The 27,908-nt window shown below is 43.3% G+C and overlaps 1 protein-coding gene across 3 annotated transcripts in view; it reads left to right on the top strand.

The window, feature by feature from the left end:
• Positions 1 to 27,908, top strand: part of LOC103224857 (selection and upkeep of intraepithelial T-cells protein 1-like) — a 218,709-nt gene that overhangs the window by 85,948 nt on the left and 104,853 nt on the right. For all 3 annotated transcript variants that reach the window (XM_037999602.2, XM_037999588.2, XM_073007324.1), the window contains exons 2-3: positions 506 to 591; positions 27,025 to 27,068. In XM_037999602.2, the coding sequence (XP_037855530.2) occupies positions 533 to 591; positions 27,025 to 27,068 (103 nt within the window). In that variant the 5' untranslated portion in view covers positions 506 to 532. The remainder of the gene's footprint in view (positions 1 to 505; positions 592 to 27,024; positions 27,069 to 27,908) is intronic.

Raw genomic sequence — 27,908 nt, 5'->3', positions numbered from 1 at the left:
CATAGGCACATGCCACCACACCAGGCTAACTTTTGTATACATATATATATTTTTTGTAGAGATGGAGTTTCACCATGTTGCCCATGAAACCAGCATGGGCAAAGAGATCTATCTGCCCATTTTGGCCTCTCAAAGTGCTGGGATTATAGGCATGAGCCACCATGCCCAGCCTAAAAGTTAATTTCTTGCTCATGTCACTGAAAGATGTGAAAAGGGTGCTCTGCCTCATGCAGTCATTCATGACCCAAGTTCCCTCTGTTGTGTGGCTCTGGCATCTTCTAGAACAGTGGTTCTCAACCGGGGATGATTTTGCCACAGATGGGGCATTTGGAAATGTCTAGAAACATTTTGGTTGTCACAACTGGAGAGTGGGAAATGCTACTGGCATCTGGTCGGTAGACACCAGAGATGCTGCTAAATATCCTACAGTGTACAGGACAATCTCTAATAAAGAATTTTCTGGCCTAAATGCCAGTAGTGCTAAAGTTGAAAAATCTTGTTCTAGGGCCTTCTTGGATCATTCAACCAGCAGATGAAGAAAAAGAGGGAGAATGGAGAATTATATGTTGGAGAATTTTATGGATCTTACTGGTAAGTGATGTGTAACACTTCTGCCCACATTCTGCTGGCCAGAACTAAGTCACATGACCACATACAAGGAACAAGGCTGGGAACTGTGGTCTAACGATGGCCAGCAAGAAGAGGAAGCAGGTTTACTGAGCATCTATTCACTCTCTGCCAGAAGACCCATTTGTCTCCAACTATAACCTGTAAAGGTGCTGTTTTGGCCTCCATCTCTATGCTCTTTTATTTCTTAAATCATTCAAATTTAATCACCCATGGATTCAAATACTGAGTAGGGCAAACTGCTTTAACTCTTTGATCTTCCCTTTGCTAATCTACAACATGGAGTTAATACAAATGACCTCCCAGGGATTGTTGGAAGGGTTTCTCCTGCTCTATCGCTCTATCTGCATTCTTAAAGGTGATCCCTCCTTCTTCCAACCAAAATAAGATTCTGAGGTACCCCATTGCAGAAAAGGAAGTTTCATCCTGATCATGAAACTCAGTTCTCAAAGAAAGAAAAATGAATACGTTTGCAGGATTCTGAGATATCTTGCAGTTACTCAGAAATTTTCTCTGAAAATAAAAATGGCTACAGAAAAGAATCCTTGGCTGAGGGGCAGAGGGGCCCTTGACTTCTAGTTCCAGTCCTGCTTCTGAATGGCATGTGTAGGCTCAGACACATTCCTTCCCTGGATCTTAGGGCCCTTGTTACAGAGTGGGCAAGGTGATTTTTCTGTAGCTCTAAGATCCAATGTAAGTTTTTGCTTGAATTTCCCTCTCCTCCACCAAACTAATCTCTTTCTTGGCATCAGCACGCACTTAAAGAATAAGATCTTGTTTGTAAGGGAAGGGCACAGTGGAGGTGGGTGGTTTAATGACCACCTCCTCTCCTGGGGAACTAGTTCGCAGAGAGAAGCCTTCAGGAGGTTGTCATAAATAACTAGACCCTTATCCTGACTTCCTCAGAAGGCAGTCAGACCAATGATTGATTTAGCCCATTTGGGCAAGGTTGGAAACCCAGAAGAATGCTCACTGGCAGATCTGCTTGTAAAGTTTCACATTAACCACAACTGGGCTGAGTGTCAGGGTCTCAGACATCCTTGTAAGGCTTGCTCAAGAGCCTCAAAGACGAGGCAGAGAATTTCATGCCAGGTTAGAAGTGAGAGGTCAGTTTATGGGAACAAAGAGTAAATGATAAACTCTAGGTAACAGTTCAGAGAGAGAACCTTCTACAGCAGGGGTGTCCAATCTTTTTGCTTCCCTGAGCCATATCAGAAAAAGAAGAATTGTCTTGGGCCAAATATAAAATACGTGTAAAATACTAATGATAGTTGATGAGCTAAAAAAGAAAAACTGAAAAAAATCTCATAATGTTTTAAGAAAGTTTAAAAATTTGTGTCGGGCTGCATCAAAGCCATCCTGGGCTGCATGCGGCCCATGCAAGCCCAGCGGTTGTACAAACTTGTTCTAGAGTTTCCTATGAGACCTTTACAAGGATATTTTTTCTCCCATCTCTCAGGACCTCCAGAATACAGCAGGCATCATTAAAACCTAATCTAATTGACATGATGTGTGCATGATTTAAATATTTAATTACTTTTGGTCAAGAGTAAACAATTGTATGTTACAAATTACATTCATAGTAGAAAAATATTAGACAAAAAAGAGTTTTCTATGTCTCCTTCATCAGCAACACTGAGTGCTGAAAAGAGAAGCAAAAAAAGGGAAAAAGAGTGTAGGGGAAGAAAGCCTGAGACAAAACTCTGCTGCCTTCCCGATCTGGCTGCCCCAACTCTTAATTCTCCCAAAAGAGAAGTCATTAAAAATTTACTTTCTTAGCTTGATAGGCAGCTTGAAGCTTTCTGGACCCATGGCTGCCCCTACCCACTTCCCACTTAGAAAGCCTCCTCATCTCGCAAGGCCTGAACCAGTCAGCAAGTCTCCCTTTCTCCCGAGTTTTCTGTCTGAGCAGGAGGTTGTTCTCCTGAGTTTTCCATCTGAGCAGGAGGTTGCCTTGCAACTGCTAACAATCAGGGTCAGAAATCACCTTTGGAGGCAAATAAACATCCCAGGTATGCCTAATCTTCACTGAAGTTTGAAGAACCACCCACTCCCTGCCCCCTACCAGTCTGCACAAGAAGATAGGTCAGGAGAGGGACAGAAATTTGTTATAGTCATTTCAGAAAGTGCAATGTTTACAGAGGGGATACTCCCTTCTCACCCGCATCCCCCCACTTCTCTCCTAACTTAATCTAAGTCAGGGAGGAGGTTCCAAGAGAGAGCCCCGTGGAGACTGGGAGCACCTACAGAAAGTGGGGACAGGGAGAGTTTCATTTCCTGGTTAGAAGTTTGCTGATGTGCAGAATTTGCAGGCACATCCCTATTAGAGCACAGTGGAACTTAGAGCGAAAGTTCTAGGAAGAGCTTAGCTTCTTCAAAATTCACTGCAATTTGAGGGTACATATGAACCAGAGATCAAGATTTGCTGCTGCTGCTTTTTTAAAAAAAAACTTTATTGAGGTGTAATAGACATATTACACATATTCAAAGTGTGCAGTTTTACAAGTATTGACACGTATATACACACCTAAAGCCCTCACTACAATGAAGGTAGTGAATAGACCCATCATCCTCACTTTTATTTGGTAAAAGTTTGCCCTTTGTGATTACTCCCCCATCTCATCCCCCACCCTCCCTTCCCAGGCAACCATTGATCTGTTTTCTGTTGTTATAGATTAGTTTGCATTTTCTAGAGTTTTATATAAATAGAATCATACAGTATGCACTCTTTTCTCTCTGACTTCTCTCACTTAGTATAAATATTTTGAGATTTTTTCATATTGCTGCTGTATGGCTCCTTCATTCCTTTTTACTGCAGAGTAGCATTCCATGGTATGTAAATACACTCATGTATTTATCCACTCACCTGTTGATGGACCTTTGAGTTGTTTTCAGTTTGGGGCTATTACAAATAAAGCTGTCATTCACATTTATGTCAAGTCTAGTATGAACGTATGTGCTCGTATATTTTTAGTTGGAATGGTTAGATCATAGGGTAGCTGTAGATATGAGACTGCCAAACTATTTTTTCTGAGGTGGTTCTATCATTTTACATTCCCATTAGAAGAGTATCAAGTTGAGATCCTCGCCAACACTTGACATGATCAGTCTTTTAGATTATAGCCATCTTCATAGGTGTGTAGTGGTTTTGTGGTTTTAAAATTGCTAAGGATCATGAGCACTTTTTCATGCATTTATTTGCCATGCATATATATTCTTTGGTAAAATGTCTCTTCAAATATTTTGTCTATTTTTTAATTGGATTACTTGTTTTCTTTTTATTGAATTTGAGAGCTCTTTATAGATTCTGAATACAAGTCCCTTGTCAAATATATGCTTTGCAAATATTTCCACCCATTCTGTAGCTTGTCTTTTCATTTTCTTAATAGTGTCTTTTGAAGTATGAAGTTTTAAATTTTGGTAATGTCCAATTTATCAAAATTTTCTTTTATGGATTGTACTTTGATGTTGAATCTAAAAGACTTTGCCTATCCTGTGGTCACAAAGATTTTCTCCTGAAACATGTTATAAATGTATGATTTACATTTAGATCTACAACATAGTTTGAGTTAATCTTTTACATATGGTGTGCATTATGAATTGGACCCTCTCTTTCTGTTTTGTTTTGTTTGCTTACATACAACCAGTTGTTTTAACAACATTTATTGAAAAGTCTGTCCTTCCTCCCTTGAATTGCTTTTAAATCTTTGTCAAACATCAGTTGTCCATACATGTGTGGATCCATTTATGGACTCTGTATTCTGTTCCATTGATCTATTTGTCTAGTTTGATTCTAATGTCACATTTTGGTTACTTTATAGTAAGTCCTGAAATCAAGTAGAGTTATCCCATCAACATTGTTCTTTTTCAGAATTGTTTTAGTTATTCTAGGTCTTTTTTATGATCGCATGAATTTTATTTATTTATTTATTTATATTATACTTCAAGTTCTAGGGTACATGTGCACAACGTGCAGGTTTGTTACATATCTATACATGTGCCAACATTATAAACACATCTATGCAAATAAACTAGAAAATCTAGAAGAAATGGATAAATTCCTGGACACATACACTCTCCCAAGACTAAACCAGGAAGAAGTTGAATTCCCGAGTAGACCAATAGCAGGCTCTGAAATTGAGGCAATAATTAATAGCCTACCAACCAAAAAAAGTCCAGTACCAGAATTCACAGCTGAATTCTACCAGAGGTACAAAGAGGAGCTGGTACCATTGCTTCTGAAACTATTCCAATCAATAGAAAAAGAGGGAATCCTCCCTAACTCCTTTTATGAGGCCAACATCATCCTGATACCAAAGCCTGGCAGAGACACAACAAAAAAAGAGAATTTTAGACCAATATCCCTGATGAACATCAATGCAAAAATCCTCAGTAAAATACTGGCAAACCGAATCCAGCAGCACATCAAAAAGCTTATCCACCATGATCAAGTGGGCTTCATCCCTGGGATGCAAGGCTGGTTCAACATATGCAAATCAATAAACATAATCCAGCATATATACAGAACCAATGATAAAAACCTGGTGATTATCTCCATAGAGGCAGAAAAGGCCTTTGACAAAATTGAACAACCCTTCATGCTAAAAACTCTCAATAAATTCGGTATTCATGGAACGTATCTCAAAATAATAAGAGCTATTTATGACAAACCCACAGCCAATATCATACTGAATGGGCAAAAACTGGAAGCATTCCCTTTGAAAACTGGCACAAGATAGGGATGCCCTCTCTCACCACTCCTATTCAACTAGTGTTAGAGGTTCTGGCTAGGGCAATCAGGCAAGAGAAAGAAATAAAGGGTGTTCAATTAGGAAAAGAAAAAGTCAAATTGTCCCTGTTTGCAGATGACATGATTGTATATTTAGAAAACCCCATCGTCTCAGCCCAAAATCTCCTTAAGCTGATAAGCAACTTCAGCAAAGTCTCAGGATACAAAATCAATGTGCAAATATCACAAGCATTCTTATACACCAATAACGCACAGAGAGCCAAATCATGAATGAACTCCCATTCACAATTGCTTCAAAGAGAATAAAATACCTAGGAATCCAACTTGCAAGGGATATAAAGGACCTCTTCAAGGAGAACTACAAACCACTGCTCAGTGAAATAGAAGAGAACACAAACAAATGGAAGAACATACCATGCTCATGGAGAGGAAGAATCAGTATCGTGAAAATGGCCATACTGCCCAAGGTAATTTATAGATTCAATGCCATCCCCATTAAGCTACCAATGGCTTTCTTCACAGAATTGGAAATAACTGCTTTAAAGTTCATATGGAGCCAAAAAAGAGCCTGCATTGTCAAGACAATCCTAAGCCAAAAGAACAAAGCTGGAGGCATCACACTACCTGACTTCAAACTATGCTACAAGGCTACAGTAACCAAAACAGCATGGTACTGGTACCAAAACAGAGATATAGACCAATGGAACAGAACAGAGCCCTCAGAAATAATACCGCATATCTACAGCCATAATACCACATATCTACAGCCATCTGATCTTTGACAAACCTGAGAGAAACAAGAAATGGGGAAAGGATTCCCTATTTAATAAATGGTGCTGGGAAAATTGGCTAGTCATAAGCAGAAAGTTGAAACTGGATCCTTTCCTTACTCCTTATACGAAAATTGATTCAAGATGGATTAGAGACTTAAATGTTAGACCTAAAGCCATAAAAACTCTAGAAGAAAGCCTAAGTAATACCATTCAGGACATAGGCATGGGCAAGGACTTCATGTCTAAAACACCAAAAGCAATGGCAACAAAAGCTAAAATGGACAAATGGGATCTAATTAAACTAAAGAGCTTCTGCACAGCAAAAGAAACTACCATCAGAGTGAACAGGCAACCTGCAGAATGGGCGAAAATTTTTGTAATCTACTCATCTGACAAAGGGCTAATATCCAGAACCTACGAAGAAGTCAAATTAAATTTACAAGAAAAAAACAAACAACCCCATCAAAAAGTGGGCAAAGGATATGAACAGACATTTCTCAAAAGAAGACATTTATACAGCCAACAGACACATGAAAAAATGCTCATCATCACTGGTCATCAGAGAAATGCAAATCAAAACCACAATGAGATACCATCTCACACCAGTTAGAATGGCGATCATTAAAAAGTCAGGAAACAGCAGGTGCTAGAGAGGATGTGGAGAAATAGGAACACTTTTACACTGTCGTTGGGACTATAAACTAGTTCAACCATTGTAGAAGACAGTGTGGCGATTCCTCAAGGATCTAGAACTAGAAATACCGTTTGACCCAGCCATCCCATTACTGAGTATATACCCAAAGGATTATAAATCATGCTGCTATAAAGACACATGCACATGTATGTTTATTGCAGCACTATTCACAATGGCAAAGACTTGGAATCAACTCAAATGTCCATCAGTGACAGACTGGATTAAGAAAATGTGGCACATATACACCATGGAATACAATGCAGCCATAAAAAAGGATGAGTTCCTGTCCTTTGTAGGGACATGGATACAGCTGGAAACCATCATTCTCAGCAAACTATCACAAGAACAGAGAATAAAACGCCGCATATTCTCACTTATAGGTGGGAATTGGACAATGAATCACTTGGACACAGGAAGGGGAACATCACACACCGGGGCCTATTTTGGGGAGAGGGGAGGGAGGGATAGCATTAGGAGATATACCTAATGTAAATGACGAGTTAATGGATGCAGCACACCAACATGGCACATGTATACATATGATCGCATGAATTCTAGAATCAACTTACCAATTTATGCCATAAGCCTGCTGGGATTTTGATTGGGAATGCACTAATGTATAGATCAATTTGGGAGAAGTAAAATCTTAACCATGGTGAGTTTTCTGATCCATAAACAAAGAATGTCTCCATTTATTTAGTTCTTCTTTGCTTTCTCTTAGTGATGGTTTGTAGTTCTCAGTGTATAGGTCTTTCATACCTTCTGTCTGATTTACCCCTAATTGTTTAATGTGTTTTTTGTGTGTGTGGATGGTATTATAAATATATTTTTCAATATTTTATTTCTGATATTTTGTATATCTGATATGGAAATACAATAGCTTTTTATATATTGACCTTATATCTTGCAATCTTGTTAAACTTATTAGTTCTAATTGATTTTTGCACATGCCATTATTTTCTACATAGACAGTTACATCGTCTGAGAATGAAAAATGATTTTATTCTCTCCTTTCCAACCTGGATTCTTTCTATTATTTTCTTTCCTGATTGTGCGCATGGCTAAAACATCCAGAACAATGTTGAAAAAAGTGCTGAAAGTAGACATCTTTTTCTTATTCTTGATATTAGAAGGAAAACATTTAGTCTTTACCATTAAATAAAATGTTAGCTGTAGATATTTTTGTTGACTTTCCTTTTTAAATTGAGGAAGTTTTCTTCTATTCCTAGTTGATTGAGAGTTTTTATCCAGATTAGTTGGATTTTGTAAGGTTGTTGGATTTTGCTAAATGCTTTTTCTTGTCTCTGTTGATATAATCATGTGGGGTTTTTTTTCTTTTCAATGTGTTAAAATGGTGAATTACATTGCTTTTTCTTAAAAAATTTTAATTGTGATAAAAACCTTGCATAACAAACATTTTCTGTTTGAACCATTTTTAACTGTACAGTTTACCAAGTATGTTCACATTGTTGTGCAAAAGATCTCCAGAACTGGCAGTGATTTTTGTATGTTAAACTTACCCTGCTTTCCTTGGAAAAACTTCACTTGGCCGTAACACATTATCCTTTTTATCTATTGGATTTAATTTGTTAAATTTTAATATGGATTTGATTTGCTAAAATTTTGTTTAGAACTTTGTATCTGTGTTTTTGAAAGATGTTGGCTTGTAGTTTTCTGGTAATGTCATTATCCGGGTTCAGTGTCAGGGTAATGCTGGCATCACATAATGAGTTGGCGGGCATTCTTTCTTCAGTTTTCTGGAAGAGTTTGGGTAGAATTAGTGTTATTTCTTCTTTTTAATGTTTGGGAGAATTCATTAGTGAAGAAACTAGAGTGTTCTTCATTATTGGGAAAGTTTTTTTGTCTGTAAGTTCTATTTTATTAGTAGAGACCCGCTGACTTTCCATCCCGATCGGTTTGGCCCCGGAGCACCCAAGCCACAGTTCACCTACTTCCCCTTCCCGCTGGGCCACTGCTCTTGCATCGGGCAGCAGTTTGCTCAGATGGAGGTGAAGGTGATCATGGCAAAGCTGCTGCAGAGGCTGGAGCTCCGGCTGGTGCCCCGGCAGCGCTTCGGGCTGCAGGAGCAGGCCACACTCAAGCCACTGGACCCAGTGCTGTGCACCCTGCGGCCCCGAGGCTGGCAGCCCACATCCCCGCCCCCCCCGCTGCTGAGGAGGCCTCCAGGCAGGACAAGACTCCCTGGGCAAGGGCCGTGCCCGTCCACCTCTGCTGTCCACGGCCGCCCACCCTTCTCCCTTGCCCTATCCCCTGAGCCACCCTTCACACTGGCTTTCAGCAGGCCCTCTGCCGACCACCTGCTTCAAACCCCTCAGTGCTCCCTGTCATCTGTGGACTCCACAGCCCTTCCTGGACTGGCCCTTGCTCAACTTCCAGCCACCACCATTGTCCCTACCACTGAGGCCTTGCACAGGCCACTTCCTCAGACGAGACATCCGAACTCTTGTTCACTCCCTAAAGCCCTCTTCAGGTGTCACCTCCTCTAGGAAGCCCTCCTTGCCACCCCCAGACAGGTCAGGGGCCCTTCCTCTGTGCTCCCTCGGTCACCTGTGCTACCTCTAACACCACACTGACCACACTGTACCGTGAGTGTCCATTGACGTGACCAATTGCCCTGCCAGGCTGTGAGGGCCTCAATGGTAGGGTCTGCGTGTGATTCCTCTCTGAGCCCCCTGTGCCCACCCAGGGCCCGGCACAGAGTCGATGCTCAATAAATGTGTATTTACTGCAGAAACAAACAAACAAACAAACAAAACAAGTATATACAGAGATGCTAAGGTTATTTCTTTTTGACTGTGCTTTCATAATTTGTGTTTTTTAGAGAATTGTTTTGTTGAGTTGTCAAATTTATAGGTATAAAGTTGCTCATAATATTCTCCTATTTTTTCTGTAAGGGAATGTGTGGTGATGGCACCTGTCTCATTTCTAATTTTGCAATTTGTGTCTTTTTTCATATTTTCCCTGATCAACTTGGCTGGAGGTAGGCCAATTTCATTGATCTTAAAAAAATCACCTCTTGGTTTCATTGACTTTTTTCCCTACTGTTGTACCGTTTTCTGTTCCATTGATTTCTGCACTGAATTTTATTTTTTTTTCTTCTGATGTTTATTTTGCCATTATTTTTAATTGCTATGGTTTCGAGTTAGCCAATCTTTTCTTCTGCCATGTTTAATAATCCTTAATCCTACTAAGAGTATTTTTCATCTAAGACATTGTAGTTTTCATCTCTAGTTTCTATTTGAGTATTTTTGAAATCATCCATGTCTCTACTTAACTTTTGAACATATAGAGAACAATTAAAATAATTATTTTGCCATCTTAGCCTTGCAATTTTAAATCTGTTTCAGTTCTTGGATGGTTTTGATTGACTGATTATTCTCTCTGTGTTTTCTTGCTTCTTTGTATGCTTGGTTATCTTTGATTAGATGCCAGAAATGGTGACTTTTACCTTATTGGGTGTGGGATCTTTTTGATTCTTATAAATCTTCTTGAGCTTTGTTCTGGGATGTGTTAAGTTACCTGGAAATTTTTTGATCTTCTTGGGCCTTACTTTTATGATTTATTTGGCATATCTGAGCAGTCTAGGGCTAATTATTCTCCACTACTAAGCAAGATTTTCTGGAATACTGTACCCAATGCTCATAAAGTATGATTTCTTTCAATTGTCAGGGGGAAATATGCAATATTCTCAGTCCTGTGTGAGCATCAGACAATGTTCTTTAATCTTTTCAAATTATTTTTCCTCCATTCTCAAGTGTTACTTCACATACATGTGCTAATCAGGAGTCTGTTGACTATCAGATGGGGATGCCCTGCAGATCATCAGGGCTCTTTCTTGGCACATCTCTTTCCTTTTATTATTTTGTCCATCCATGAACTCTATCCCACTTGGTTTCCCTAACTCGCAGCCTTATCACCTCTGTTCAAGGATCCTACTGGGCTCCACTCAGACTTTCTTCTTTGTCCCATAACCTGGATATTCTCCGAAGGCAGCAAGCTGGGGCAGTCATAGGGCTTACCTAGTTTGTTTCTTGTCTTTTAGAGAGTAACTATCCTTTGTTGCCTTAGGTCTAGTGTCTTGAAAATGGCTGTTTCTGACATTTTATCTTTTTTATTTTGAAAGCAGGAGGGTAAATTCTATCCTGGTAACTTAATCATGGGCAAAAGTGCAAATCTCCTGGCATCCAATTCTTACCATAGATTTCTGACGTCTGGAAGCATGGTGGAGCAACACACTTCTGAAGGAAGAGCAGGTACTCTAGTGAAGTTTTCCACAAAAGAAGAAAACGCTGTGCTCTTTGTCCACCTCACCAACTTCCCTTTAGCCCTTGGGGAGTGTAGAAGCCCTCTATGTTCATCAGCGCTCCATTTAAAGGAGAGAACAGAAGTTGGAGGATAAGGTGGAAGTTCTGATTGACATGGACCACATAAGGTGACATCCGGCCAAAAGGGAAGCTGGGAGCCACAGACTGCTAATAAAATGAAGGGAGACACAGCTACCCCTCTGTGGGATCATCAGTGATGGAGGGGGCTGGCATAAAGATGAACATATGCCTGCAAAACCATATAACTCCATACACCACATCATCTAATAGGAGACCACCATATTGTCAGAGGCCACCAGCAACAGAGGGAAGCAGGTAAAGTCAGTGTAAGATCAGGAGCCTTTCTCCACCAATGGCAAACAGCCACTTATTTAGAGTGACCTGTGTTATTCCTCTTATTTTTCCTTCTTGCCTCAACATGAAAGGCACTAGACCCAGAAAAGAAAGGAGGAGAAAAGAGAAGACAAGACCACAACCCCTTACCACTCTTTGTTTGTTTGTTTGTTCTGAGACAGTCTCACTCTGTTGCCAAGGTGCTGGAGTGCAGTTGCATGATCTCGGCTAACTGCAAACTCCATCTCCCAGGTTCAAGTGATTCTTGTGCCTCAGTCTCCCGAGTAGCTGGGACTACAGGCATGCACCACCACGCCCGGCTAATTTTGTATTTTTTTTATAGTGACGGGGTTTCTCCATGTTCCCTTCCCACTCTCGTAACTTGAGGTACAAGTCTGGCAAACACTGAAGCGAGACGAGGAAATGCTATTGAAACTGGATATGAGATGGGAGTTGTGAACTAGACCAGATGGGACCTTTGGTAACTGATATCGATGGGAAAGCAATGGGATCTACCTGAAGATATCATTAAAAAATAAGACTGGCAGATATTACAAATCACATTTAACCGTTGTGGCTAGAGTAAATAAGCGGAACTGTTTATACCTATATCCCAATGGATTGAGGCTCCTCAATAAACTGGTTACATCACATCTGCTAACAACAGCTGCTAAACATTGAAAGGGATACTGTGCTGAGTGCTGTACACATGCTATGTCATTTGCTCTTCACAACCTATAGGATAGGCAATTGTTTTCCCCCCATTTTGCAGATGACAGAAACCGAGGCACAACCAACTTGTCTAAATATAGATTATAGAAATTTCACACGTATCTCTCTAGTTCACACGAAGCGTCATTCTCCTTAATCACTTTGCTCTTACCCTTGATGGTTTTCCAAACATTTTTGCTTACGTTCAGTGTTTTCCATTTCTCTAAGCTGTGTTGTGTCAGTCCATCTCCTGATGAAGCAAGGGCAGTTTGAATGCTGGAATGGAGGTGAATGAGGAAGGGGAACACTATGGGAAAATATTTGTTTTACGCAGATAAAGTGTTGGATTGGAACGCATGGAACTACATCTGGGTGAGAGGCATCGAATAAATCATTTAACCTCTTTGTACTTTATTTTCCTTATATGTTTTTATGGGCATCATGATAGTGCCTACTTCACCGGGCTGGCACTGGGAACGAAGTGTGAGTATGGATGAAGCCGTTAATCAGTGTCTGGCACACGTTCTGCTCTATCTGAGGATTAACCATGGTTATTATCTGTCCTTTATTACTAATTAAGTTCTTTTCACCACTGAAAGCAAAAGTCCAAATGAACCTAAACATATGCGTTTCTTTTCTCCTCCACATCTTCGCTGCACTTCCTTCGTTACTCTACCTCCATCACCACCCCAAGAAATTAGATCTTTGCATAGCAGAAAACACTTTTCCCATTCATAAGAGAAAGAATGGGACTTTTTTTTTTTTTTTTTTTTTTTGCTATTCCAAGACAGAACCCAAATTTGACACCCAGTTTTTCTAAGTACACCTCTGGTACATTGCTGGAGGTGTCAGTGTGAGGATTTAAGCTTAGGTGTATCTGACAGCTGGTTACCCAGATGAGAAACCCAGAGTCCTCTTCGGTCCTTCGCAGTGAGCTGCCTGGACCTGCAGCGTTCCTGGAGTACCTTCTATGTGCACCAGGTGGCAGATGCTGCTTCGGAAATGCAGGTGCGGCAGCTGCACAACTGGTTCTACGTGTGGATCTGAGCACCGGGCTCACCTGGGAGATTTCTAATAACACAAATGCCCAGCCTCCAACCCCGAGATTTTGACGCCGTGAGTTTGGTGTGGCGGCCTGGCATGTGTGTTTTTATAAAGCCCTACAGATAATTATGATTCAGCTTGGTGCAAGGACCTGCGTTTGGAAGCGGCTGCTTCAGAGTGTTCCAGAGAATGGCAGCCTCACACAAGCATGAAGCGTTTAACTGTGCAACACAAATCAATAACCCGGGCTCCTAGAATTCAGGGTGAGGTTTCACAGAGTGTCAGAGTTGAAAAGGATCTTGGGGTTCACTGATGAAGCATTAACGACGAGGAGCCTGAGGCCAGAGAGAACGTGCCACGGACAGCCTGAGCTACAGTGCCGGTCTCCTCCCTTCTCCGCAGCCCTGCTGACCGCAGCTCTCCGTGGTTATAATACTGTCACTTCCCCGCTAGCCCAAGGATCTGAAAATACTTTTTGGTAAGCCACGGGAAGGACCCTCCTCCCTAAGTCAGTACCTTTAGCTGCTCTTGGAACAACTCCAAGCCTCAAATAATTCAAAACTGTGTGAAACGCGTTTTTGCCTGAATTAGGTGGGTGGCCTTTGTCCAGAGGCCATGTTTTAATGACTCTGCAGCGTGGCCCCCCTGCTATCCATGCCTGCGGGGAGGCTCAACCCTGTCTCCCAGCCCTGGTGCATCCCCAGCCCCGTGCTCCAGTCTTCTCACGGTCCTTGGGCATGTCAAAACCTCTCTGAGCCTCCGTTTCTTCTCTGTGAGACAAGGGTGAGGATCACATGAGAAAATGTTCAGCATTTCTGTGTGTAACTGTCGAAGAAAAAAAAAAAAACCTAGAGCTTAGTTTTCCTCTGTACTCTATCTTTGAACACTTTTAAGTTGGAGTCTAGCTTCGCAGAGGCAAAGGTCCTCAGAAAATCTGTAACTGAAACCGCGGTAACTTTATACTAGGGCAAACTGGGTCCAGAAAGCTGAATGATTTACACAGGGACTTGCTGAGAGAGGAGGATTGGCATGTAGGTGTCCCGATGTCCAGCCTTCTGTCCTTTCTTCCGTATCGCAACCACGCAGCCCTGGGGCCTCTCGGGTGGAGCCTCTTACTATTGTTATTCTGAATAGCTCTGATGCTAACTGGTGTCTTCCCGTTTCTCCTCTCCTTTCTTTCATCAACACTTAGTGAGCACCTGTTTTATCTTGTGCCCTATACTTGGTTTCTGTTAGAGAACCTTGCCTTGCCTACAATAAGTACTAAATAAATCTTTGACAGTGGTTTAATTATCCACATTTATTCATATATTTAGTGATAAGCACTTGCTTTGTGCTAAATCCTCTTTAGGGAGGCTGCGAGGAACCCAAGAGGGGCAGATAATGACATGGTCCACAATGCACTTAAGGAGTTGGCAGAGTTTGGGATTAGGGGAGTCTGCGCGTGTGTGGATAATTAGCATTCAGGAGAAAGTAGAGTGCACGTAAGTACAGCTGTGTGCACGGTAGTGGCAGGAGGTCACTTTGCTTTGGGGCTGGAAGTCTGGGAAGTCAGACCCTGTACTTTTTCAGCGTAAACCCTTGATCCCCTTCTCCTTTAGTCTCTCTCGTGACTGCTTCTGCAGGCTTCTCTCCTAGACTTTCTCTTCTCACTCTATGTGGTCTTTCTGGAACATCATCCATCTTCCTGCCTCAATGATCATCTAATTCTTGATGACTTTTAAATCTATATCTCCAGAGGAAAGTGTTTCTCTGAGTCTCAGACCTTTACATCCTACTGTTTCCCAAATGTCACTCATTGCATAACTTGTCACTTGTACAGAACTGATCTCCTCTCCCCTCCAGTCTGCTTCTCCTCAGTGAGCTCAGAAACCTGGAAGTGGTCCTTGACTCCCCCATCTTTTCTTTACTCTTCCACCACCCCAGTAATATCGAGGTTCTTTAAACCCCAGAATCCTGGAAATCTAAACAGCCCTGTCACAGTTTCCTTTCTCTCCAACCCACTTTTCCCTATCACAGATTTCTTTCTCTCCAACCCACCTTTCTGCCACTGTCAATCTCTGGGTACAATCAAGATTCACCTGCATTTTTGTGACAACTTTTTACCCAAATGGTCTTCCTATTTTGAGTCATGCTCATCTATCAGTCCTCCAAATTGGACCCAGAGACGTCCTCTTATATAAAATAAAACAAACAAATGAAGTCCCTCCATCACTTACAGCTCTTAGAGTGTCTTCCCTCTGTTCCCAAACTTCATACTCTTGTAAGTGGCCTCTGCAACCTGTGCTATGGATTGAATTGTGTCCTCCAGAAACATACGTTCAAGCCCTCACTCCTCGTACCCCAGAATGTGAGCTTAATTGGGAATGGAGTTGTTGACATGTAATTAGTAAGATGAAGTCATGCTGGAGTAGGGTGGGCTCTTAATCCTGTATGACTGGAATCTGTATAAGAAGAGGGAAATTCGGACACAGACATAGGCATAGAGGGAGGACAGCCATGGGAAGTGAAGGCAGAGATTGGAGTTATGCTGCCAAAGCCAAGGAACACCTGGCTGCTGCTTCCAGAATCTGGAAGAGGCAAGGAAGGGATTTCTCTTTCCAAAAAGGCTTTGGAGGGAGCATGGCCTTGCCAATACCTTGATTTTGGATCTCCAGCCTCCAGAACTGTGAGACAATACATTTCGGTTGTTTTAAGCCACCCAGTTTGTGGTAATTTGTTATGGCAGCCCTAGTAAATGAACATAAACTGTCCAGATCCAAATTCCAAGTATCTTTCCAGCCTCCTCTGCAGTCACGTGCCTCAATTCACCCTGTTATCTCAGGCACACTGGATTACATACAGTTCTTGAAACACACTGTGCACCTGCACACCTTTGCTCACACTGGTCTCTGGTGGAAGGCTCTTCCTCTTCTCTGCTTGCCCACCTTCTCCACAACTTCTTCCTTCTGTTCCTTCGGCACCAGACATGTGAACAACGATGATTTGTCCTGGCCCCCTTGAGAGCAGGGACTCTGCTTCCCTCGTCTCTATCTCTGGTGCTTTAGCACTGAGCTGGCCTAGCACAATGCTGCAAGAATTGATTTGAGCTGGGTCACATGTTGGCCCACAGTTTATGAGTTGGTGGGTGGTGGGATTCAAAACCCTCATTCCTCCCTCCTCACTGGATTTCCAAAGAGGGGTTCACCCTGATTTCATCACCCACTAAAAGCTAATTAACCACAGGGCATGGATTCTTCTTGGAAACCCCCAAACTGCCAACTTCTTCTCCCTCATGCTGTTGCCAAGGCTCTCGAGCAGGCTTGGAGGAAGGAAACGTGGACAAAAAGATTTTGTTCGTTTCTTTGAGGCCAACACCTAATCACTATCCCTTTTCAAGTGAAAAATGGGGAAAACGCTAGCTAACTGTTGTTTAGTGACCCCAACCCCCATCCCTTTAAAATAAACACTCTTTTCAATTAGGAAGATTTGTCACTGGGGACAGTAATTCCGTGTCCTACCAAAACAAACACAGTTGTAATTAGTTTTATCCAGGAAGAAAATTAACTCTGTTTATCTTAGCATAATTAATCACTGACCTTTTTCCGTCCCGGCAGCTTGGGGGAGGGCATGGGAGTGGGGAGTTGTGATCTACAGCACAGGGGCGTTCCGGGCTCCATCTATCTCTCGTCTTGGTTACACAGCTGTCTGCGTGAGTTATTTGAATTAATATTCCTAGCCAAGAGTTGTGGAGTGCCTCAGAGCTGGACTTGGAGAGACCACTAAATAAGGCTATGATTTTATGGCTTCAGTCTGTGGAGAATTTTAGATGAGTACGTATCAGATGGGCATGAAGGCACGTGGCTGACACTGAAGTTTGTTTGGCTCCTTTCATGCCCTTCACCTTGACCTCAACAAGTCTTGAGAAACGGGAAGGATCCTCAGGCAAAGGCGTTGGTCCTTGGTTGTGGAAAAGAGGCTGCTGCTGCAGTGAGGAGGGACAGGCTTTGGGGCTACAGTTTGGGTGTCAGTCTTGACTCTGATATCCTCTAGCTATATGACTTTGGGCAAAATACCTCATCTTTCTGAACCATAGTAACCTCCTAAGTGAAAAAAAAACAACAAAAAAAACACAAAAACAAAACAGAAAAAAACCAGGACATGTGTGCATGTGTGTGGTGGGGACAGTGTTAGTAATATATATCCACAGGGATGAATAAGGATTAGAAGTGAGGTATGCTATGTCCCTAGCACAGGGCCTGGTACTAAATAGTAATTCAGTGAACACAGGTAGGTTTTGTTATTTTTGTATGAACTAACTGAGATTCCAGGGGTGGAAGGACACAATGAATGTCCTCTCTCTTTATTTCAATAGACCCACAACTCATGGAGACCCTACTGTGTGCTGGGCTCTTCTGCATTAGGCCCTGGAAATAAAAAGAGGGTTTAATCCTGGCTCCTGTCCTTGAGGAGCTCACAGCCTATTGGAGAGAGAGATATACCCAGATGTTCTCAATGTGTTGCAACAAATGCTAAGCTGGAGACATGGGCATGAGATCCCCTGGTAGAGAGGGAAGCAGAGACTGAAGGGAGTCTGATTTCACTTGTTCTGAGCCATTTAGTCAATGTATAATTCCTCACTTAATCCTCATGATAACTCTAAAAATAGGCATGAGGAAGGGGTCCCAGGTAAAGGTAACTGAGGCTCACAGATGGGAAGTCATTAGACCCCAACTACACAGCTAGAAAATGGCGCAGCTGGGATGTGAATCAGATTTGTTTGACATGGGAGCCTGTGCTTTGTCAGTTTTCACCTTGGAGGTCCTGGCTGGGTTTTAATGACTGGTGTCCTTCCCCAGGACCTTTAGTCAGGAGCGTTAAAGCAGCAAGGCCCTGAAGGCTGGTGTCAGGAGACCCCAAGGTTAACAATGCAGCTTCTTGAGCCTCACCTCAGGCTCTTCCATGTTAAAATCTCTTGCAGGAGGATAATTTTAGCAACTATAATACCTAAGGTGATTCTTATGTTCTCACCATCTGTTATAGTTTTAAAAACCTACCTTTTGCTCATGATGTTCAGATGGCTACTCCCACATGTGTTTGCAGGTGGGTGGGGAGAGCGTGTCCTCTAGGTAACAGGAAAAGAGAACTATGAAATCAAGGAGGCCCACATTCTAAACTGAGAGGGATGAAGAGGGGAGGTGAGATGGGCCAGGACCTCTTGAGAGTGGCCTAAATAGCTCACACTGGGGTGAGCGTCTCTGGCTGCCAGAGGCAGAGTGGTGGACCGGGCATCTGCTGTGAGCACAGGCCACTCACTCCCTGTCCGTAGGCTTGTAACAGTGGGTTCAGAAGCTGCATTGGTCCTTTCTTGAAGCAGGAGAGGCCTTCAGCCTGGGAGGCACATACTGCCCACTGCAGACAGGGAGCAAGGCAACCTTTATTGATGCACGGGTTGCTGGGAGGATGTGGGGCTTTTGTCCTCTCAGATCTAGAAGAGAACTGGAGGCAGGAAGAGTCAGTTTCTGGTGCTGCAAAGGACTCCAGGGAAGGAGCAACCACAGATACTGAGGGCACTGAGGCTGGTTTTGCCAGGCCATGGTGATTCCTGGCCCTGCAAGAGTGGTCACTCAGATGGCAGGGGACTCCACACATTCTGAGCTGGAGAGAGAAATTGAGATGGGCTATCAGCAGAGGCTGAAGAATCAGGCAGAATTGTATTCTATGTCCCACCTCTGCCTCTGCCAGTGACAAGCTATGCAAACTTGGAAACCTTTTTTTGTTTTTGTTTTTTTTGAGTCAGAGTCTTGCACTGTTGCCCAGGCCGGAGAGCAGTGGTGTCATCTTGGCTCACTGCAGTCTCAACCTCCCGGATTCAAGCGATTCTCCTGCCTCAGCCTCCCAAGTAGCTGGGATTATAGGTGCCCGCCACTGTGCCTGACTAATTTTTGTAATTTTAGTAGAGATGGGATTTTTGTCATGTTGGTGAGGCCGGTCTCAAACTCTTGACCTCAACTGAACTGTCCCCCTCGGGCTTTCAAACTGTTGGGATTAGAGGTCCCAGCCACTGGGCCCGGGCAAACTTGGAAATCCTTTTTTCCCTCCTAGTGCCTCAGTTTTCTCAAATGTAAAATGGGAATAACAATATCTACCTTGTAAGACTTTTGTGAGGGTCTAATAACTATCTTATACACATTATTTCATTTAATCTTCACAACAACCTTTAAAATAGGGATATGATCATTCTCAAATTTACATTTGAGCAAGAGTAGGCAGTTCAGATGGCTTGGCCGAGGTTACCTGGCATTTGAGTGGCAGAGCCAAGAATTAAACCCAGCTCTGTCTGACCCTAGACCCTTTGCTTCAACCATATTCTGTAATATCTCTTTTCTAGGAATGAATGAAGGAATGTTCTCACATGTCATCATCCAGCCTCTGAGGTGCCTCTGACGACCATAATCTCCTCCTCATGAAACCGTGCCCAGTTCCTCCTGTGACTCTTCCTCCTGCAGCCACGGGCCTTGCTGTCCTGGCTGGGAATGCTGTTTTCATCTTATCTGGGGATTCTCATTGCTGACAGTGCTGGAGGCTGTGGGGCACAGTGGTTTCAAGCACAGGCTCTGGAGTCGGGCAAACCTGGGTTTCAGTATTGCTCAGGAAGCTCTTGGGCAGGAGGACTGTTGGTGAGCAGGCACTGTCTGATAATGGGGTTTCCCAGGATCCCAGATTTCTTGGGGGCACACAAGTAGGCCAAAGATAATCTGGGAACCTCCCGGAGAAGAATTGCCTGAGACTGTACTCTCCCCAAGAGGCTGTAGCCAACAGAATAGGGGCCACGTCACGGGGGCTCATGATGGAGTCTGGGCTTTGTGGGAAAGGAAGTGGGGAGGGTCTCAGAAATGTTTTTACAATACGAAATCTTCCAGTTAGAAATTTATATGCAGGATTTAATCACAAGGAAATTTGGACAGGACTCATTTTTCTCATTGCTGCTCTAAGCAGCTGCTCTAAGCAGCCTGGACTGTCTCCCCTGTGGCTTTGTTGAGTTCAGCAAACATTTATTGTGCACATACTGTGTGCAGGCACTTTGCTGGGGATACAGGGATGAAGTGGGGACAGTGCCTATGCCTGAGGGCATTGCCCTGAAGCTGGATGCTCAGGCCATCTGTGTATGTGTCTGTGTGTCTGCGTGTATCTCTGTGTCTGTGTGTGTCTCTGTGTCTGTGCTTCTGTATCTGTGTGAATGTCTGTGTGATAGCTGTGTGTCTCTCTTCGTGTGTTTGTGTATCTTTTTGTGTGTCTGTGTGTGTGTTCTCTGTGTGCCTGTATGTGTCTTTGTATGTGTGTTTCTGTATGTGTCTCTGTGTGTGTGTCTATATGTGTGTGTCTGTGTCTATTTTGTTTGTTTCTGAGTGTGTCTACCTCTGCGTGTCTCTGTATACCTGTATCTGTGTGCGTCTGTGTGTGTGTATTTGTGTGTCTCTGTATGTGTCTGTATGTGTGTCCCTGGGTGTGTGTCTGTGTGTGTGTGTATTGAGAGGGAGGGAGAAATGAAGGGAGTGACAGATGGGTCAGCATGGAAGGTGTATCCTCATTCACAGCTCTGGGAGGAATCAGTCAATCCACCTACTGGTCAAGACCAACTCTTGTGGTGCCCAGCTGACAGTGGGAACGCGACTTTTCATTTGAGGATGGGTTTGCATTTCCTAGGAAAAGAATCTAGGAGTTGGAGTCTCAAGAAGTGTTTTTCTTTTCTTTTTTTTCTTTTTTTTTTTTTTTTTTTTTTTTTTTTTTGTGATTGAGAGCTGAGCCTTGTGTGTGTTGGCTAATAGATAGATACCAATCTGCATGTTGGGACAGCCACAGAGAAGAGGGAGACGGAACCACAGACAGTGAGCAGGGGGCTGGTGGAACCAGTCTGCCTTTGTGCCCAAACCCCCAACTATAAATACCTCATCTTGGGGAGCTCAGTCTTTGGTTTGTTCATAAAAAACCAATCTGGGAACCAGAGGTGGACAGGAAAGAGGAGGCTGACCTGCCGCTCCCAGGTTGATGTGATCTTGGCTGGTGTTGACAAGTGTATTATGGTTCATAGCATAGAACAAACCCTTAGAGACTCCCCTTGTCCTCACCGGGGTCACCACACCAAACCAGGTATCTTCAGGTGTGAGGACCACAAAAAATTGGAGATCTCACCAGGGTGGGCAGGGATTTCTTGGTTAAAGTCTGAAGGAGAGAAGACTCAGGGGCATCTCTCTGGCTCCAAATCTCTGAAGGGCCAAAGGCAGAAGTGCTGGGGGAGAGTCAAGTTTTCATTTAGAACAGGGACAGCCTGACAGTGGCTGCCTTATGTGGCAGTGAGTTTCAGTCACCAGTCAACAGAGGCCCAAGGACTACTCACCAATGGGGCCAGGAGGCCAAGGAGGGCTGGGGAGGGAAGAGCAAGGACCCTGCAGGTCACCACAGGCTCCTGCCTCAGATCCTCTGACTGAGGGATGATCTGATGAAGGATTGGTGACAGACAAGGCCATTTGAGGCAGTGTTCATCATATCCTTGGAACATGTAAAGGCTACAACTTAACATTTATAGGATGGTCTCCGCAGGACAGGCTACATCATGAATTGCTACCCAGAGGGCTGAATGCTCTGCAGCTCAGGCCTTCCCTGTGCTATGTGGCTTCTCAGGAAAAGGAAAGAGAATAGGACGAGGATGAAAGAAAACAGGGAGAAAAGGAAGGGGAGGGGCTCTCAGAAGATGGAAGTCTCTGTTGATTGGGCACTTGCTCTGTTCCAGCACTTATATACTTGGCCACACTGGATCTTTGTACAACTTTCTCTGGTTGTTTTACAAGTGATGGTCCAGGCGAACTCTCAGCCAGTGAAGTTCTAGGTGTGCCTGCCTGTGAAGACTATTGTATTTGGGTACCCCATGGCCTTCTTCAGGTGGGCAGCACGGTGGCTCAAGCCTGAAAGGTCACTCGGAGGTCATTTCTTACAGCCCTTACCCACTCCCTGCAGGCCCTGCCTCCTGTGATCCACTTGCCCTCTGCTTGATTTTTCCAATCTGTGGATTTACAGAAAAAAGAGTGGAGTGCTTGGCTCCCTCCTGTGGTTAGAGCAGTCAGAAACTGTTGCTTGAAGGAGGCCTTGCCTTTTAGGAGTGCTAAGAAGATCACCACAATGGAAAAGATTTGGCAGAGCTAAGACATAGGGGAATATTCCAGGAATGGTGTTATCTGGCACATAGTAGGTGCTCCACACAAGTCTAATGAATTAGTGAATGAGGTAGAAACCTGGAGGCAAGGGTGGGCCATTGAGGGAAAAAGGAACCAAAGCAAAGAGATGCGAAGGCACAGTATCCAATCAGGAAGGGGGCCAGCTGGGGCCACAGGCTCTGGACCCGACTCTCCAGCCATCCCTGGGAATCCTGCACCAGCGATCTCCCCTGTGGGGCTAAAGTCCCCTTGTGCAATCATGGGGTTGATGTATATGGGTGGTGCTCATTATAGGCTGCAATTATTAATCACCTAAGAGATTTTTTAAAATGATGACTGGGCCCTATCATTACCGATTTTGACTTAATAGGTCTGAGGTGGGGCCTGTGCAATGCATTTTTTGAAAGCTCCCTGGCCGGGCGCGGTGGCTCACGTCTGTAATCCCAGCACTTTGGGAGGCCGAGGCGGGTGGATCACGAGGTCAGGAGTTCGAGACCATCCTGGCTAACATGGTGAAACCCCGTCTCTACTAAAATTACAGAAAATTAGCCGGGCGTGGTGGCGTGCGCCTGTAGTCCCAGCTACTTGGGAAGCTGAGGCAGGAGAATGGCGTGAACCCGGGAGGCGGAGCGGAGCTTGCAATGAGCTGAGATTGTGCCACTGCACTCCAGCCTGGGCGACAGAGCGAGACTCTGTCTCGGAAAAAAAAAAAAAAAAAAGAAAGCTCCCCAGGTGATTCTGGGGTCCCTCTGAGGCTAAGAGCCAGGCGTGGGTTATTTTTCTGAATGCTTCCAGCTCATATGGCTTGTGATTCAGAGCTTTTTTTTTTTTTTTTTTAAAGATATTTCACTAAATTAAATTTGGATCCTGTGCTAGTAGATGATGTTATTTCACCATTAAGACAATGGGCTGATATTTGTCACTAATAAATCTGAAGATAGATCTTGATATTTGCATCCATAAGGTGATCCCCACCATAGGCAAGGGGAATATGATTTATTCCCCATGCCTCTAATGTAATTAAGCATGCATTTTAAAGAAAGATGCATTATTGAGATACAAACTAGTAATGGCAGTTTAACCTTCAAATTGCTGTTTTGTTAAGGTTACCATTGTATTGCTTCAGTGCTTAACAGTGCATTATTCGTGTAGCAAACATGGAAAATCCATTGAGAGAGAAAGTGTAACACACTCAAGAGATGATTTGAGGCCTCTGGACTTTGTCACATCCCTAAGAACTATTACTTCATTCCCTTCTCTGTTTGTTCTCCTCTATTCTGTGCAAGAAGGTTAACACTGATGGGGGAACAGAAAAAGGAAAAATAATCTACAGCATGGGTAGCTACACTTTAGATACATCACTTAGAGCAAGTTGCTCCTATTAGACAAGTCCAAAGGGCAGGCATTACATTGAGGCATTTCTCAGATCTCTCCTTGCTGGGGAACATATTTTAGAATTCTGAATTGTGTGTGTGCTGGCAGCCTTGGCTGGCCACGCTTCCCTGCCATCTCTCCCTCCATCCTAACAGGCTCTGGCCTACCACTGTGTGAGCTAGAAAGGTTGTTAACAGGGATAGCTCATAGAGAAGTTGCCAACTGGGCCCAGATGAGACTGTTGCCAGATGACACGAGCTCTGGGTTGGATTAGCAAGAAACCACTTGGAACAGTATCAGTAATAAGAACCACCATTGATTGAGTGCTACCACATACCAGATGTGATGCTGCACATGAATAGTTGGACTGATTTTCTTTATCAGCCAAAGGCATAAAAATAGGTTATATCACTTTTGCTTTTCATTTAATTGCTTAAGGCCTATCTGCCAATCATGTCCATCTTCCTTGACTTTTTCAAGAACATCGTGTAGTGTAAAGCATATGGTGATGTTTCCAAATGTACTCAATCTATCAGAGAGAATCTAACCTCGATTGTTAGGGAGAAGATATTGGCTTGACTCTGGAAATTTATTATTTATTTTTGAGAGAGGGTCTTGCTCTGTTGCCCAGGCTGGAATGCAGTGGTGCAACCTTGGCTCACTGCAACCTCCGCCTCCCAGGTTCAAGCGATTCTCCTGTCTCAGCCTCCTGAGTAGCTGGGATTACCAGTGTACACCACCACACTGGGCTAATTTTTGTATTTTTGGTAGAGACAGGGTTCCACCATTTTGGCCAGGCTGGTCTTGAACTCCTGACCTAGGTGATCTGCCCGCCTTGACCTTCCAAAGTGCTGGGATTACAGGCATGAGCCACCGTGCCTGGCCACGCTGTGCAAATTTAGCTCCCTCTCCCAAGTAGCCAAATCTTGGGACATTTTGCAAAGGATAATCTTTGTGAGCCTTAAAGAATCCTGTTACAGCTGTTCCACATCTGCATTAGTCTGTTTTCACACTACTATGAAGATACTACCTGAGACTGGGTAATTCATAAACAAAAGAGGTTTAGTTGACTCACAGTTCCACATGGTTGAGGAAGCCTCAGGAAACTTAGAATCATGACAGAAGGCAAAGGGGAAGCAAAGACCTTCTTCACAAGGTGGCAGGAGAGAGAGAGAGAGAGCGAGAGAGCCAGGAAGTGCCACACTTTAAAACCATCAGTTCTTGTGAGAACTGACTCACTTATCAAGAGAACAGCATGGGTGAAATTGCCTTCACAATCCAATCACCTCCCACCAGGTCCTTCCCCTAACACATGGGGATTACAATTTGAGATGAGATCTGGGTGGGGACACAGAGCCAAACCATATTAATATCTTAGTGTGTACCTTGTGGTCTTCTGTTTGCAATATCTCAGAGATGCAACTGAAGTGTTCAGAGAAAAATAAAACATCTATTTCATTGTGATAAAACTTACAGTGTTGTCAGATAGAAGCCACTGGTGGGTTCTCTCTCTTTTATTTTTTTTGAGACAGAGTCTCACTCTGTTGTCCACTCTGGAGTGTAGTGGTGCAATCTTGGCTCACTGCAACCTCTGTCTTCTGGGTTCAAGTGATCCTCCTGCCTCAGCCTCCCAAGTAGCTGGTACTACAGGCATGCGCCACTACACCTGGCTAATTCTTGTATTTTTAGAGGAGATGGGATTTTGCCATGTTGGCCAGGCTGGTCTCAAACTCCTGACCTTAGGTGATCTGCCTGCCTTAGCTTCCCAAAGTGTTGGTATAGTCATGAGCCATCACATCCAGCCAAACCTACTGGCAGGTTCTCTTGACAAAAAAAATTCTAAGTTCTGTTTCGCCTGGCAGTCTATCATACCTGTGTACATAATTTAATCTTCACAACAACTTTGCAAAGTAGGTGACTTAGTCTCATAGAATTTTTCTTATCATAATGATAGTGAAAGTTTATATTTTCTTACCACTTTTTCTTTGTTCCAGGTTGTGCCAGGTTGTATACAAATAATAAATAATGAGCTGGGTGCAGTGACTCACACCTGTAATCCCAGCACTTTGGGAGGCCAAGGTGGGTGGATCACTTGAGGTCAGGAGTTCAAGAGCAGTCTGACCAACATGGTGAAACCCCATCTCTACTAAAAATACAAAATTAGCGGGGGCGTGGTGGCGCACGCTTGTAATCCCAGTTACTTGGGACGCTGAGGCAGGTGAATCGCTCGAACCTGGGAGGTGGAGGTTGCAGTGAGCCAAGATCGTGCCATTGCACTCCAGCCTGGACAACAAGAGCGAAACTGTCTCAAATAAATAAATAAATAAATAAATAAATAAATAAATAAATAAATGGACTGTTGCTAACCCTTACCATAAGACCATAGGTAGGTAATGTCATTCAATTTAACAACTAGGAAAGCAAGTCTCAGAGACGTTAAGTCCTTTGCCCAAGTTTTGGTAGTTCACAGATTTCACGAATCACAGAGGTAGGATTCAATACTACATGTCCCCAACTTCCAAACCCATGATGTTCACTGCGGGAAGTTGTATGCCTACAAATTTTTACCTGTCCTAGAGCAGGTGGGATGTGCTTTCCTGAAGGATCCAGTTCTAAAAAGGTTAGGAAGTGCGTTTCAGAGGTGTTATGCAGGGTATTCCTGTCACAGGAAGGGAGGGGATGGACAATGTCCCTCCAGCTCAGGAAGAGACTTGTAAACCAGCAGACAGTCCCACTGCTGAGCTCAGAGTCTGGTGCAAAGAATACATGAAGAAAGATATTTGTTGAAGAGAGAACGTGTTCTGACTTGGGACTGATTAAACGTTAAAGAAAATATACTAGGATCTGTCAGAGGAGGGGAAGTTACTGTGGTCTGCAGCGGTCAGGAAGGGCGGAGGCAAATTTTGACTCAGGATATGAAAAACTTGCTTACTACCAGTCATAGATGATAGGGCAGGATCCATCAGGTTGTTATGACAAGTTTTCACTTCACTTAGGGGTTTCCAGGAGCAAATTTCTCTCTCCTCCTTAGTATGAACAGCCTTTAACAACCCTGCAGTACTAGTTTTGCCTTTAGATGGCACTCATGTACTTTTACAGCTTTTACTGCTTAGCTTCCAAAGGAACACAGCACTGGTTCTCTCCAACGTTTTCCTAATCTCTTTTTGTTGTATTTCTCTAGGTCATGGTGTCCACTTATGGTGAATGAGATGCCAGAGGACAGACGTATGTTTATTTTATTGATTATTAATTCATGCATGTGTACCTTCTCTGAAGATAAAAAGAATTTGAGGCTGAACGACCAGTCTAGCATCGTGTATTATACATATTGGAGGCAGACAGCACAGGTGCCCTTGAGACAGTCCTTCTGATGCAAGAGCAACTTTCATTCTCTTTGCACCCTTGCACAGAGAGTCAAGCCACTATGAGCTGGACTATGAGTCTATGAAGGGACAAGATCCTGAAACAGCACCGCCCTGGGGGAAAGAACCAGTTTTGTCTCAAGTGACATTGTTTTCTTCAATTCCATATTTATTACTTTTTGTTTGCTCTTAACTATTCTACTATTCTGAGACACATCTAGGTAGACAGGATGGAGGTAAGGCACAGTCAAAAGCATTGTATTTAGGGAGGTAATGAGAAACTGTGAATTTGAAATTACCAGACAGATGTAACAATCAATAAACTAGGAACATAGGAATTGGAAGCGAGGCAAGGATGGGTAAAAGATAAATGATATCATCCCAGGTTTTCTAAGCTTGGATAGGGGAGAATGAATTTGAGTTTGGAATGAGAATTTCTGGGAATGGGGCTGAGCCTGGGCTAGTTGAATTTTGAGATGGAGCAGAAGCATCTCTCCTTCTTCTGACCTTGCCCTGTATCTTATGACTATGTCTTTATTTAATAAATATCTGAGCACCACTCATGTTACAGGTATTGGTAAAGCCACTGAGGAAGTAGCTATGGATAAGGCAAACAAAACTTCTTCCCATGAGCTTACATGTTAGTAGGGGAAGTAAAAAACCAATAACAAAATCATTTCAGATGATGATGGATGCTATGAGG

The sequence above is a fragment of the Chlorocebus sabaeus genome, chromosome 20 (assembly GCF_047675955.1).
Source record: "Chlorocebus sabaeus isolate Y175 chromosome 20, mChlSab1.0.hap1, whole genome shotgun sequence".
Classification (NCBI taxonomy): domain Eukaryota; kingdom Metazoa; phylum Chordata; class Mammalia; order Primates; family Cercopithecidae; genus Chlorocebus; species Chlorocebus sabaeus.
Note: the sequence above shows the minus strand (reverse complement) of the source record. Positions and strands in the feature narration are given on the sequence as shown.